Source organism: Pagrus major, chromosome 19 (genome assembly GCF_040436345.1).
Source record: "Pagrus major chromosome 19, Pma_NU_1.0".
In the NCBI taxonomy this organism is placed as follows: domain Eukaryota; kingdom Metazoa; phylum Chordata; class Actinopteri; order Spariformes; family Sparidae; genus Pagrus; species Pagrus major.
The window spans coordinates 27,993,151-28,009,316 of NC_133233.1; the positions used below are offsets into that span (position 1 = coordinate 27,993,151).

The 16,166-nt window shown below is 39.9% G+C and overlaps 2 protein-coding genes across 2 annotated transcripts in view; both read left to right on the forward strand.

Moving 5' to 3' along the window:
- LOC141014886 (protein NLRC3-like) overlaps window positions 1-11,201 on the forward strand; it is a 17,372-nt gene extending 6,171 nt beyond the window's left edge. Inside the window, 4 exon segments of the mRNA XM_073488824.1 lie at window positions 3,009-3,182; window positions 8,568-8,741; window positions 9,415-9,588; window positions 10,623-11,201. Coding sequence (XP_073344925.1) covers window positions 3,009-3,182; window positions 8,568-8,741; window positions 9,415-9,588; window positions 10,623-10,629 — 529 coding nt within the window. The 3' untranslated portion in view covers window positions 10,630-11,201.
- Window positions 1-16,166, forward strand: part of LOC141014363 (uncharacterized) — a 140,627-nt gene that overhangs the window by 88,212 nt on the left and 36,249 nt on the right.

Genomic DNA, 16,166 nt, shown 5'->3' on the forward strand with positions numbered 1-16,166 from the left:
CCCAGTTTCATCCTTTAAGGAGGAGATAGCCCTAACGTCACGCCTACCAGCTGCTAAACGGGCAAGTAATCGCCCTGGTTTGTCACCCATTTCAAACAGCCTATGTTTTGCATAGAAGATGCTTGCTTCTGCCTTTTGCGTCAAAAGTTGGTTGAGAGCTGACCGTGTGGCTTCTGCTTTTTTGAACAGGGTTGTAGAGTAATTATCCTTTAGTTGTTTATCAAGATCAGACAGTTGTCTCTCTAAATTCAGCTGCTCTCTCAAAGTTTCCCTTTTCCTGGCTGTGCTATATGAAATTATGGCTCCCCTTATATAAGCCTTGAGCGTATCCCAAAGTATTGATGGATAAGTATCATTGTTATTATTAGTTGAAAGAAAAATATTAATTTGTTCCTCCATAAAAGTCACAAATAAGGGATTATTAAAAAGTGAGGGATTTAATCGCCAGTAGCGTGGTGTAGGTTGGGGGGAGGGGGGAGAAACTATAATGGACGTATCTGCATGGTCTGATAGTAGACGAGTACCTATAGTACATTCCTCCACTCTATCTAAAACCATCCTTGAGACAAAAAAATAATCTATTCGGGAAAAACTTTGGTGTGGATGAGAATAAAAGGTATAATCCCTCCCTCTAGGGTGGAGAATTCTCCAAGCATCAAACAACTGTAAGTCTACACAGAGCTCTCTAGTGGCCTCCCTCATTTTAGATGTGACTTTAGTCAAGGGGTGTTGGTCCACCTCAGGATTCATGACACAGTTGAAGTCTCCTGCAAGTATACTAAATGTTGCAGACATTGCCGAGGCATCAGCTAACAATTTAGAGTAAAATTCTTCTTGGTACACATTAGGAGCATATACAGATCCAATCATTATACGTTCCCCATATAAGAATCCTGTGATAATCACATATCGACCTTGATCATCTTTAACACACTTTTCTAAAGTAAACGGCGTATTTTTATTTATTAGGATGGCCACCCCTCTCTTACTTGTAGAAAATGATGAGTAATACATTTGTCCCACCCATTCTCTCTTAAGTTTTTCATGTTACTTATCATCCAAATGGGGTTCTTGTAACAGGACTATGTTAGCTTTTCCTTTCTTTAGCCAGCATAATAGTTTCTTACGTTTAACAGCATTATTTATTTCCTTTTATGTTAAACGACACATATTTAGTGGTGTTCATCATTCCACCCAGTCAGATGATTGACTATACATCTAGTCTTAATGCAAGATCCATAAAAGAAATAGTACAAGGGCACAAAAGCAGGAGAAGAAAAAGAAAAAGAAAAAAAAGGGGGGGGGGACACCTAACCAGACCTACCTTACTCTCTTTAAACGTGTACTCAAACAACTCAAGTACTAGGAACGTGTACTCGTCATTAAACACACTCAGCTGAGACGAACGTGTCCCTGTGGACGAAACATGAACAGTCCTCACAGGGATACAAAACAAAGGGTCCCTTGGAGCTGGGAGGAAACAACGTGTGTTGTGAGTGCACCTGACCATGGTCCACAGTTCTCCGTGAAGCGCAGCCGTCATGACACCCATTCACTCCCGACTTGAACCCCCACAATAAAGTCACCTTATGTGTAGCCAGCACATCACAAAGTCATCTTGTGTGTAGCAGCCCGTTAGGACTGTGCGCCCAGGGTGGCATACCCCAATCAGCAGCTCTTTACAGTACTCACGGAACCGTATCCATTGTCCCAATTAAGTGAGCAGCCTCCTCAGCTGTGTCGAAGGAGAAATCCTTGTTGTTGTAGGTGAAGCTGAGGGTCGCTGGGTATTGCATCCTGAACCTGATGTTCTTGGAGATCAGCTTTTGGCACACCTCGTTGAAGCCCCTCCATTGCTGCAGGACATTTTGGCGAATGGAGATCCTGGCCCCTTCATACTCGAGCTTCTGTTTTGCGCCGAGCGCCAATATCTTCATTTTATCCACCGGGTAATGAAGCTTCATTACGACTACGTGGGGCATCCCTGGTTTAGGTCGGCCGGGGCCTCTGTGACATCTGTCCAGCCGGACCCTGCCCTTCTTGGTTTCCATATTAAGAAGTTTGGGCAGCCAGGTTTCAAAGAAATGCAGCGCATTGTTCCCTTCAATCCCTTCTTTGTCACCAAAGATCCTAATATTATCCCTGTGGGATCTTGCCTCTTGGTCATCCATGCGGTTAGTGAGGGCAGCGAGTTTATTTTCCGTGTCTGCTAGCCTGCCTTCCAAATCAGCAATGATGTCTTCAGCACTGGAGATGCGGTTTTCTAGCTCCTCAATACACTGTGATTCACTTTCCAAAAATTAATTTATTTTGAAATAGCACTTACATTTTTAAATACAATTGTGATTATTTTTTAAAAATGTTTCACTTACCATGAGTGCAACAATGTAGATGTTTCAGTTGGATGTGTTTATAGCTGTCAGGTTGTTGAACTCAGTTATTCCATTTATTTCTAATGATCATTAAATGTGACAGTTTTTCTTCTATTCTCTTCTTCTCTTTCTTTGGGTGATAGAAGAAACCCTGGTGAAACTAATGAAAGAGGTTTTTTAACCACTATACTGAAGAGTTTAAAATAAGATCTGTATCATTTTTCATGTGATGTTTCTAAAGTCCTTTCTAAATTTATGTTAATTTTGGCACTCTCACCCTCATGCTAACACTGTGTTGGGCATAAACTAATCTAACTTTTTGGCCAAAGACACAGGATCAGATCACACTGACAGACTGTGGACATCATGGAAACCCAAATGTAACTACATTTTCTCTTCCTTCATCTGCAAGATTAAAATAAAACAAAGATTTAAAGTCTGCAGGTTTTAGAGAGTGATGAGAATAACTGTTTCATGTCAAACACAGATCAGATGAAGGTTTGCTGAACCACTGATGTAAATAGCAAATGTCAATCAGAACAGAATGTTTCAAACTGTTTTGACATCAAATGCATGAAGTAAATATAAAGTGTCCTCTTTCATAATAACATTTTTGTAATATTTGTGTCATGACAGACTTTCTCGCTGTGGACTCTCAGAGACTCACTGTGAAGTTGTGGCCTCAGCTCTGAAGTCCAACCCCTCCCATCTGAGACATCTGGACCTGAGTTTAAACAGCCTGAAGGATTCAGGAGTGAAGCTCCTGTCTGTTGGACTGGAGAGTCAAAACTGTGCTCTAGAGAGTCTGAGGTCAGTTCATTGTCTTGTTTTTCCATATATTCAATTCAAGCCCTTCACTGAGACTTAAACAGTTTAGTTAATTAACTCTGAAGATTTGCAGCAGCATAAATCTGAAGAAATGTCAGTTCTTTGAGACATTTTCTGTGTATCCAAGTGGCTCCATCCTGTGGTGTTCAGAGGATGCTGCACTGAAGGACTGTATTCAGTGTTTTTATTTATTAATTTATTTCATTCAGTTTATTTCTAACTTGTAAGTGTTAGCATCCAGCTGATGTCAGTCCCACTCATTTTAGAAACAGGATCATTAATTTAGAACAGACAGTTTCACTTGAACTACTCGAGTACTTCCAGAGGTGTTGGTATATCAAAACTTTATGGACAGCCTGCAGCCAATCAGGATCCAGTTTTCACCCAGACCATGGTATGAAAATATATTTTTTCCTCTTACCTGTGGTGGTATTTATCCATCTGCTGTAGATCAGCTGGACCACTGATGTAAATATCAAATGTTAATCAGAACAGAATGTTTCAAACTGTTTTGACTTCATCATTTGACAACATTATCAGTATTATACTCATAGTTTGACCAAAACAATAGAAAAGTTTATAAAATGACTTTCAATAACACTTTACAACGTTCTACACAAAATGAGAGTAGTTACTACTATATCTAATAGATAATGATGAGTTTCTGAAGAACAGACTGGGAGATACCATATTAATAAAAAATGATGTCATGATTAGTTCATGAATATCCATGAATCAACATACTGACCACTTTCTTCATGAGTCGTTCCTGATAAACCAGCTGCTTAGAGGACAAACACTAGTGATGATTCATTCGTACTAATTACTTAATGCTAAGTTACTTTCTGAGTTCCCCAACAAGTGAAGAGAAACATCAGACTGACATCAGTCACTGTCTGTTCAGTGTTGAGGAGTTTTGAGTGTGTAGGGAGGGTCGAGCTCGTTCTCATGCATATATTTAAATACTCATAAAAACACACAAAATCCATAAAACAAAGGACATTTCTTTCATGTTTCTTTTAAGTTTAGTTGAAGTAATAGTCATTGATGAAGTGCTACAGTAGACAGTTCAGTTTGTTCTGAAGCCAAAACGACCCTCAAAAAAAGAAAAAAGAGAGATTTCTTACCAGTTCATTGATTATCAGGGCGTTTGTTTCATTTCTCACTCGTTTCTTAGTAACTTGTCACATTTTTGTGTACTGTGCTGTAAAGTGTTACCTGACATTCCTTTAAAAATGTGTTTGATAATTATTTATACACATTACTTACAGACTAATTGTTTCCAAGGCTGAATAATTGTGTTGACTGTGAATTACTGCTGACCAGTAGATGGCAACACAAAATATGATTCATTGCAAATAAATCAAATGTTTGTAAATGTTTTAAGATGTATTTTAACTCACACAACTCACTTTTGAACTTTTAACAAATTACCTAAATCACCAACTTTACTTTTAAGAGCTGTTTTTTGTTTTATACAGACTTGAGTGAATGTGGACCTCTCCTTTAATTACACAGGCTCTACAGCCCTACATGTCTTATTTAATGATGATCCTCTAGTTCCAGACCTGACTGAGATCAGCAGCATGTTATTGATCTGTGTTGACATGAACAGCTGTATGAATGTTGTGCTGACATGTGGATGATGTCTGTAGAAGGCTGATGATGATCCACAATAACACAATGACAAAGTTACTGTGTGTGTGTGTGTGTGTGTGTGTTTGGAGTATGTTTTCATTTTACTCTATTTTATTTTTCTCATAGTCACTTCCTACCTCGAGCTGCTATTATCTGTTATTGTTTGCACACTGTTCCTTTGTGCTGCAGTGTCAAATTGAATTTCTCCTACAGGGATCAAGAAAGGTTCATCTCATCTGTACTCATTTTAGAGAAAAGCTCATTGATGAGGACACAGTAATGTTGAGCTACACATTTAAAACCTGAACACATCTGATTGGATTATAAATTAATTTTCATCTACATCATTTATTCTTTATACAGATTGAGGGGCTGCAGTTTGTCAGTGTTGAGGCAGTGTTGACCAAATATGAATCAAGTTCCTCGTTCTCTCAGAAATATATTTTCACTGTTTAGCTGTAATATGATAAAGTTTGTGTCCCTGCCACCATGTTAAGAAAGTACCAGGGACGACAGAGAGGCGTTATTATGGATCCTACTGCTGTTGCCTTTGTTGGTTCAGACATGAGGAGTGAGACTGGTTTGTGTTAGGGTAAGAATATCAGGGTAAGATAATCAGAGGCAGACTAGGGCCAATCTTAGCAAGATAAGCAGTGGGATCCAAAATGAGGCGACAGGGAGGCACTCACATGCACTAACATGCACACAGCTCAGATCACAACACACACACACTGAGAGTGTGACGTCATTCTGTGTTCAGGACACCATGACTCCACTATATATTTACATAACTAATAGTTGTTTGCTGACATCTACAGATTTTAACTTCCATCTTGTTGTGTTCAGGTGTCTACGTCCTGTCTACCAGGAAGTGAGACAGGAGCCTTTCCCTATTTTTAAGCCTTTCACCTGCTGTGCTCTCGTTTGGTAATTTCTCCTGTTAATATCTCGGGGTGTGACGAGATCTTGTGACCCGAGATCTCATGTTATTAAAACGTGTCTGACGTTGAACTTGAAATTAGCATAGAAGATGCCCCCGCCACTTTTAAATCCTTTGTGTGGCAGCATTTTGGTACCTGATGGAAACAATAAACGGCGACAGACTGACAGACAAGACACGAACAATATGTAAGAACTGTAAGAAAATAGTGCCGTACACCGCGGCTAACACGAGCACTATGCAAAGACACCTACAGAACCACCACAGCTCTCTACTGAAATCAACCGTGCCTGTGAAGAAAACACTGAAAGGCCGGACAACACTGACAAATGCTTTTACATCTCAACTTCCACAGTCAAGTGCTCGAGCCACAGCAATAACGAAAGACATCAGTGTTTTCACTGCAGCTGACATGAGGCCATTTCCCATGGTGGAAAACTGGCGACTCCTCCACACATGGGAATCAAAGTACACCATCCCAGTGGTCCTGAACCTCTACACAGATAGCATACCTTTCCATCCCTGCTACCTCTGCTCCAAGTGAGCGTGTCTTTTCAACTGCAGGAGACATAGTTAGTGCCCAAAGGTCTCAACTGCTGCCAGAAAACGTAGACATGCTCATATTCTTGAACAAGAACGTGACCATATCTTAGGCTGGGCAGTGTAGTTGTAGCCAGCTCTCAGCTCTGTATCATGCTTGGAGGGAAATCATGTCAGTCTCTGTTTGCACTTTAAGTATTGAGAGAGAACTACTTTGATTATTGTTTGCACTTAAAACAAGACGACTAAGAAAAACTTTGTGTCATTCATTTTTGTTATTTATACTGTTTTTATTTTTCACTTTCAATTTGTGGAGAGGAGTTCAGTTAGAAGGTCACACAGCTTCAATTAGAAGTTAGAAGCTCACACATAGTTCATGCACAGTTATAAGGTCTGAAGAGACTCATGAGAAATCACACAGGAGAGAAGCCAGTCAGTTGAGTTTGTGGTGAAACCTTTTACAGTTCTTACATATTGTTTGTGTCTTTTACTGCATATGATAATTCATACTCAGTCACAAAGTAGAGCTGAAGTCACATTCATTACAAGATGATTACTAGTTAAAACATTTCAAAATGGACCTGCATTGTTTTCATTTTGTAACAAAAAAAAAAAAAAAGCGTTAAAATCTTGTCTCGTTCTCATGAACCCAACATCGTGTATCGTCTCATCTCGTGAGCTGAGTGTATCGTCACATCTCTATTAATCTCCCATTTTCATAGTGATACAAATCAAAAAGGTCTTCTCAGGTTCTGTGTGGGGGTATGTGTCGTGGTACCTGGCAACCCAACTCAGAGGGAGAGTTGAGCATGTGCCAACAACCCTGCCTGACGTTTGCCACTCGTCCCTGTGTCACTAATGCTCTGCTCCACTCACTTTGCCCCTGAAAATGGGTGAAACAGCTGCCAAAAAGAAAACATTGCTTCCAAAAGTCACATAACTTTGTGTGAACCTTTCCCTTTATTGATAATTGTCTCCTCTCTCACTTGTGTGGGACACGCAGGAGGCTGACGTGCTGCCAAGTGCTACCTGCTTGTTTTAGGTGTCCAACTGGGCTGTCCAGACCGAGCGCCCCGTGCTGTGGTCCTCCATGGCCAGCTTATGATTTCTACTGATCCTTTCATGGAGCCAGATGAAAAAATAACACCTCAAATATGAAATGATAGAAGTGAAAATAAAAAATGAATAATTTATTCAAAAGAAAATCAGAATTAAATCCAAATCATATTTAAATTGAAATGAACCTTTTCCTTCACTTGTTTTTATTTTGAAAATGTTTTTGATTTTTTTTATGATTCAAGATCAAAACTTGAACTTTCACGTTCAAATTTTATTTCTTCAATACATTTATTTTTTCCAAATGAACAAACCTTTTGGCCTTGATCTGGCTCCATATCCTTTCACCATCTGTCCTATTTTGGCAGGATTCTGTGAGTGAATCTGACAAAACACTGGTAATTTACTAGAAATAGTGTCACTGCTGTTTGTGATTGTGTTTTTCTGTATTTGTTCCTCAGAGATGTGCAGCAAACACACACAGGCACAGACCACAGGCTTAAGAAAACCCCTCCCCACATATAATCACACAAGTCTATGGTCCTTTTAACTTCACTGTTACAGAAGAAGCAGCGTCCTGCTTATCACATAAAAGGCTTCATGTTATCAATTCATGATCTTTATTATAAAGATGCTCTACGTGTACGTCTAATTAGAAAAGAGCCGAGGAGCAGAATTTAAGTGAAAGACCTTTATGTGCTTGAAATGTTACATGTTGACTTTTGATCACTTTTGTGGACTTAGTTTGACTTTTTTGACTTGAAGACTTACATGAAGTCTTTTTACTCACTCTGACGTGTCAGGATATAACCTTTCTGATTCAAACTGCATTAAAATATCATGTGATCTGCTACTTCAGTGCACGCTAACAACAAATATTACTGGGACCATAATAAAAATTTGCACACCAGCTTTTTTAATATCCAAGAATTCAAATCATAAACTCTACCACTGACTTCCTCAGTAATGAACTGGACACATTTAGGCACCTTGAGTAACCATATACTTGTTTTGTCACTTTGTGTATTTGACAGTGTTGAACCTGCATCCTGTTGGGTTCAGGTGTTTGGAGTTTCCATTTTCTAAACTTCTACATTCTGAACCTTCTTCAGCTCTGAACAGATTATTAAACACTGAATGATTTCAAGCAGGAACATTGTCTCCTAAACTTACATCATTTATACTTTGTTCAGATTGTGGAGCTGCAGTTTGTCAGAGATCAGCTGTGCTTCTCTGGCCTCAGCTCTGAAGTCCAACCCCTCCCATCTGAGAGAGCTGGACCTGAGTCTCAACAAGCTGCAGGATTCAGGAGTGAAGCTGCTGTGTGATTTTCTACAGAGTCCAAACTGTAGACTGGAGACTCTGAGGTCAGTTCACTGACTCTGTTACTGCTAATTAATATTTGAGTTTACATTCATACATAACTTACATTGATAAAGTTATAGATTTCCTTTGGTTCATATTTTCAATTTTTTTGAACTAAATTTCTTCTTCGGTCACAAAAAACTTCTGTTTCTTCAAGAAACTGTAGAAAATGTTCAGTTAGTTGTTAAAGTTAATTAATGTTTATAATTTAATCTGTTAACAGAAGAACTGAACTAACATTTGATTTAAATTGATAAAGTTGAGAAGCTGAAGTAGAAATATTTAGATTTCTGTTGATGTCAGTGTTTTCACTAATAATGTCTGATCATTGATATTGATCCTACAGAACACACACAGATCAAAGCATATTTTCAAAAGATGTTTAAAAGAAAATTCAGTTTTTTCTCCTCTAATAACAGACCTGACTGAGATCAGCAGCATGTTATTAATCTGTGTTGACATGAACAGCTGTATGAATGTTGTGCTGACATGTGGATGATGTCTGTAGAAGGCTGATGATGATCCACAATAACACAATGACAAAGTTACTCTACTCATTTTAGAGAAAAGCTCATTGATGAGGACACAGTAATGTTGAGCTACACATTTAAAACCTGAACAAATCTGATTGGATTATAAATTAATTTTTGTCTACATCATTTATTCTTTATTCAGTTTGTGGAGATGCAGTTTGTCAGAGATCAGCTGTGCTTCTCTGGCCTCAGCTCTGAAGTCCAACCCCTCCCATCTGAGAGAGCTGGACCTGTTGGGAAACAACCTGCAGTATTCAGACGTGAAGCTGCTGTGGGATCTGAAGAAGAGTCCAGACTGTAGACTGGAGACTCTGAGGTCAGTAGAGGGTTGGAGTCAGTTCATGCTGGTTTCAGCAGTATTGTACTAAACACAGTATCAAAGTAAAGATCCAGTATTTCCTGCTTTCCTCAGTGAAGCTGTGAGAGGAGAACGGTGACAGGCTTCATGATTGGACAGAAAGACAGAGAGAGAGCAGTCAGCCAATCAGACGAGCCAGAAGCTTGTTGTGATCGTGTGTTTGAGTCGATGTGAAGACGACTGTTGCTGTTGTGTTCATGTCTACAGGAAATAAAGCTGGATCACAGCTGACAGCATCACAGGATGTATAGAGACAGTGTCCTCATTCATCAAACTGTCGGAGCATCAAATCTGATCTCAAAGTGTTTGTTCTCTCATTTCAACACTGAACAACTGATCAGTTCATCTTTGTCACAGCTCTCAGATCAGTCTGACTGAAACCTGCAAATCACTGGCTCTTATTTCAGAGAACCATCATTACATTTAGTAACCATGTGGTCTGTGTACGGACCAGAACCTCTGCTGAAGTCCACAAACCACAGCTGATGTTTTACTGTTCAGTGTAGGACCTTTAACGTTATATTTATATCTGCCCATGTGTCATTTGATTTGTCCAGATATTTTTATAACAGACTCCATATTTACATATTTGTCATGTGATGTTTCCAAAGTAGATGAAATATTTAAATGTGAGTGAGACTCTGGTTTTTAACAGCAGTAAATCACCATTAAAGTGAGCTGTGAGTATCTCTCTGTTCCTGCAGTCATGATGCGTTCAGGGACTGTCAGCAGTTTATTTCCACTGTGTCCTTCAGTGAAACCTGCAGAGTAAACAGACTTGATGTCCAAAGTGTCTGCAGGTCTGTGAGCTTCACTCCAACACGTTAACATGAGAGCTGAAAGGAAGCTGGCTACGCTACACAGCCGCTCCACTTGTGGTCTGAACAGGACTGAAGTCCTGCTGGTCTTTATATCACTGACTGACAGCTGATGGAGGGAGTCTCTGTAAACACTCATTTATCACTTTACTGTCTCTCTGCTTCTCTCATCAGCTGGTGATCTCTGTCAGAGTGATGAGGAAGGTGGAGGTGTTGAGAGGATCAGCTGTGTCCTGATGATCCAGAGAGGTTGAAGCAGCACCATCAGCTGGTGGGTGGAGAGGCTCTGACTGGGCCGTGTTACTGGGAGGTGGAGTGGAGAGGAGAGCTTCATCCAGCAGTGACTGACGGACCAATCACAACAAGTGGAGATGACTGTCAGTGCTGCAGTGTGAACTGCTCTGAGATCAGCTCCACTGTCACACACAATGTCCAGTCCAGCATCGTCCCTGTGTTCCTCTGGATGTGACAGAGTATCATCAGTGTATCTGGACTGCTCTGCTGCTGCTCTGTCCTTCTACACAGTCTCTGCAGACACACTGACGCTCCTCCACTCCTTCTGCTCCACACTCAGACACCTCCTCCACCTGGAACCTGGATCTTTATTCTTTTATTCACTCACATCTTCTCAACACAAAGAGCCTCAACACATTAATCTATCGAGGCGTGTTTATCACCACATAATCGTACATTGACACTTTTAATTGGATATTTCCTTGGTGCAGTTAATCTACACATATTCTTGAATGTTACGGCCCTGCGTGCGTGCGTCTCTTGTTTTGTTCTCCTCCTCAGTCGTTCTCCGGCCCTGGATCAGGCTCCTCCCTCGTCTCTGCTGCCGGTGCCAGTCCTGCGGCTCCGTCTGGTGCAGGTGCGCCAATCCAAGGGCGACAATCAGGGACTGGAGGTTTCAAATGGTCCGTCGGCTTGTCAGTCGTGGCGACTGATCCCTCACTTTCGTTTGAAAAGGTTGTGTTCTCGCTATCGAGACCGCACACATTAGATGCTTACTTTGTTAGTTTCACTAGGATTGAGGGGTGCTGTTCACTTTGTATTTTCTGTTTTATCGCCATTGCCTGACGAGGTTGGGGTGGGTTTTATTTGACTGTTTGACTGTTTAACTCAACATAACTCTGGAAACAGAGTCTCTTTTGGTTATATTTATTTTGTTGGTTTGAGCAGCATCCACCGGCCTTTTCCCCCGTTCAGCGTTCTCAGTTTTGTATTGTTTCTCCTTTGATAAATTGTGGCTAATAAATTATTTAAATCCCAACCTTTAATATCTGGTTTTATGTTGCTGCCTTTCCTTAACGAGCTGGGTTGTAACACTGAATAACAGTGGAGATTAATGCAGTACTCTGTGTGTACTGCCACTGAATAAAACATCAGAGATGTTGTAGATGTTAACTGACATTCATTTTAATCTAAAATCAACATTTTAACAGATGAATTTATGATGTAATAAATGATGTAATGAATGATGGCATTGTTTTGTTGCTGTAACTGATGACCATGAAAGGAAGAACATGTTGATTTCACTGATGTAATTTAGTATTTTTATAGTTTTGTAACACAGTCTTCTCATGTGATGGAAATGTTGTAAAACAAACAAACAATGCACAAATATTAAACACCAGAGTCACATATTTTGGTGGTAATGTCTTTTATTAATGCTGTAAATTCTGTCTCAGCTCTGCTTTGAATTGAATTGAAAAACATTGTTTCCATGTAGACAAAGTGAGCATTTAAAAAACTTGATTTCCTCACAGCAGAAACACTTCAAATGTGTCCAACAACACAGAACAAGGTTGTGATGCACAGTTACAGTTTCAGTCCCACTGGGACCATCAACAATAAAACATAGGAGCATGAAAAAAGTGTGTAAACGTAGAAACCTGATTATATTTATTTTACATTATAAAGTTTTTAAGGGAAGATTTTTGTTTTCAGGAATATTTTGCTAAATTTTGTCATTTTCCAGAAGAAGAAATCAGCAGGAAAGAGCAGGAATCTGGAGACTTGGATCAGGACAGACGAGCTGTATGGAGCCATTTTATATCACAAATGTTTGGTGGAAACATCGAACCTGTAAAATATATCGACATAAATGATGACAGATTGAGGGACAGCACAACCTGGTGTAATATGAACAGTGAGAAGTGAACTTACAGTTCAGGACTGAATCTAGAAATGTGGAGGATGTCCTTTACTGCTCGTCCTCACGCACACAAGTCTGAAGTTGAATTTAAAGATCAGCACATGTGATATTAAGTTCTGCATGAGGCCATAAAACAGACAAATCTACCAGTTCATCAGACTCATCTTCCAGATCTACTGCGTCACTGAGAGCTGAAGCTTTTTCTATGGACGATGATTTCACCAAGAATTACAATTAAACACAAAGTGGCACATAAACAGTTGTTTTATTGCATTAGTCGGATATTTGGCTCATAATTACATGTTGAAGAGAAAAAACAACCTTATAAAGGAAATTTGACAAACTGCATTTAAATTAGTTAGATGTAATTTGTAAATGGGAGGAACTCCTGAAATGGAAAATTAAAAAAGACTAATAGAAAATGGTTCAACATTTTGGGAAATGTGCTTTCTCACCAGCAGTTGTCATCTTAGTGTAAAGAGTGGAAAGTGGCATTGTGGGTAATGACACTGCTGGACTCATTATGGACAGTTTAAAAGACAACTGATCCAAATCGACCCAGCAGAACCAGAGATATCACCTTTTTTATTCCACACGTTCTTCTTCCTTCTCAAAACCTGGTGCCTACATTACCCACAATGCAACTTAGCCACTGAGTGACATCACTGGAGGCAGTTTATCAGATTACATGCAGCTTCCTCTTTGGCTCTGATGCAGCATGTAATCTGCAAAGTAACTAAAGTTGTTGAGTAAATGTACTTAGTTACATCCCTCACTGTCTCCAGATCAGCTGTCTTTATGACAACATAACTGCAGATGACGCACTCGGGTCAAACTGGAAGAAGCGGTTTGTTTTTTACTGACAACATTTTAACAACAGGCCAAATAATGTGAGCGCATCATCAGAGTCACACCTGTCCCAGCTTCACTGTCACAATGTGGAAGTGATGTTCATTTTTAAGGGACAATGTTTTTCTTGTATTTGTGATCTGGATGATCTGAGTCTCACTTTATTTCACTTTTGTTCTGATGATTAATATTCTGCAGTTCTGCACTGCAGCTGTTTTTCTTTTTAACTGTTCACTTGAAACAATCTGACATTAACTACAAGTTATTGTCTTCGTGTAGCTTCATTTCATTAATATGTATCCTGTTTATTAATGACTGTATTATTTTATAGAGCCTGTCTTGTGTTTTATGGATCTTGTCTTGATGCCTTTCTGTGTCTCATGTGAAACTCTCCAATGACCTTGTTGCTGAATGATCTTTCCTCTGCTGTCAATCATCCATATTTCCACCTGATAAGAGAGAAGCTTCCTGTTTGTCCGCCTCAACATTGTCATCCAACATTTCCAGTTTGCGCCTGCACACAGAGTTTCCACTCCAAAACATCTTGTGGCCTCCAGATTCTTTCCTCTGCACACAAGATGAACTCCAGCGTGCAGAAACATTATTTAAAGCAACAATATGTGGTTTTTTGGAGGCAGATGGTTGATTTTTGAGTCTCATCCTCAGGTCGTCACATACTGACGCTTTGGGTTGGTGACTCGGGTCCGACGCAGCCGAAGCTAAGTTTAACTGTAATGCTGCAGTTTAATTGAATGAAGAAAAAGAAAGTGTCCATGTGTTACATGAATAAATTGGTTTTACAGTAAAATCACTAAAACATATAGTAAGTCTTTGTTAAAGGGTCGTGATGCCTCTCACAAGATTGAAATCAAACACTTCCTGTCTGAGTTCTGTTAACCAGCGTCACTTCAGTAAAATGGAAACACTGCTGTAAGTTTCCTCTGCTGAGATGACTGTTTGTTTGCCCTCCATCTTCCCTCATAGGTACAAACCTCCGCTTTAAGGAACAGTTCACCCAAAAACGTCACTTCAGTCATCACGACTTGTTTTAAAACCAAAACACATCAGATGTCTCCAAACAGCTCGTCTGCTGTAATCCAAGTCTGCAGAAGCCCCGAGATCACAAACTGATCTGAGAAGATGTTATTTACACACTTTATTTCAACTGAAATCTTCCCTGTAGCTGCTGAGCTAAAAGCGTTAGCATGCACCCCGTCTGAAGTGGGTCAGCTTTGAGTGAACTGTCCCTTTAATGTAATCCATCCAGTGAATGTGTCTCTGAACACAGAACTGCTGAAACACATCAGGAGTTTATAAATGTCACGTCTTGGAGACGGGTTGCTACAAGCCTGGGCCATGAAATGAAGTAATGCTGCTGATAAGTGAAGGAAGTTGTTATTGTTCTTTATTGATCAGATTAATGAAGGAACGTGAGCTTCATTTCATTTTCTCTCAAAAACCAGCAGACGTGCAGTGAGTCTGGGTTTCTCTGGGCCCTTTGGCCTGGGCCTGGTTTGTGATCCGGTCTTGGTGCCGTCCTGACAACAAGCATTTACTCCAGTGAACTGGATCACATTAAGCACACACCACATTCAAACCACTCAGAGTAACAGCACCTTCACCAACACCCACCGTCTGCTGTCGTCTGGACTTCAGCTCCTCCTCCGTCATGGCAGAGTGAAATCAGAGAGTCCAGTCCTCACTGTTTGTTTCCTTTCAGCTCGACTGGAAACAACTGGTTTCTCTGCTACTTGACATTTTTGACAGGATGCCAGATGAGCTTCCACCTGATGCCACACCTGCAGAAGACACGGCAGGTTTATTTCTACAGCAGCATTCACACACAAGGCGACACCAAGTGCTTCACAGGAGCATAGAAATACAGCAGAATGAGACTTCACATGCATTTAAAAGACCATAAAAACAAGAAGCAGATACATAGTGACAGATTTAAATAAAGTTATGTGTGATATTTTAAAATCTCTCCTCTGACACAGGAAACCTCTGCGCTGATTTAAGGACTGGTGTAATGTGCTCCACCCTCTTGGTTAGCGAGGAGAAGCTAATGCAGGGATGATTGATCTTTTACTAAGATATGTGAGCTCTTCAAAAAGTGAAAGTGAAGTTGATATTTCCAGTTCAGCCTCATACTGACTCTCTAACAAACAGAGGGCTCATGAAGTTAAAGCTCATGTTTTTGTAAAAGGTTATTAAGTAAGTATGTAACTAACGCTCTTGAGTAAATGTACTTAGTTACATCCCTCACTGTCTCCAGATCAGCTGTCTTTATGACAGCATAACTGCAGATTAACACATTTAATTGGATCTTTGTGTTCTGCTTCCTGTTGCAGCTCCACCCTGTGGAGCGATGGAGTAGTGCAGTTAATTTCCACGTTTCTGATGAACAGTAGAAGTTGATGTTGCAGAGTGAAGTTCTGCTTATTACCACTAATATCAGCTGTTTGTCATTTCATAATAAATGAAGTGGATCAAATCTGAACACAGTCTGATTCAATCGAGGCTTTACTGAATCTTCTGGACTGACTTGTGTCTGGATTTTGGTGCAAAGTCAGCAGCTTCATATTTCATCTTTCTATAATGTTTGATATTAAAAAGATGTGTTTAACATGCTGATTCTACACTTTATGTTCATTAATCATGTCTGTAAAACAATTACAAGTACACAGAAATATAAAACTATCTGGATTTTG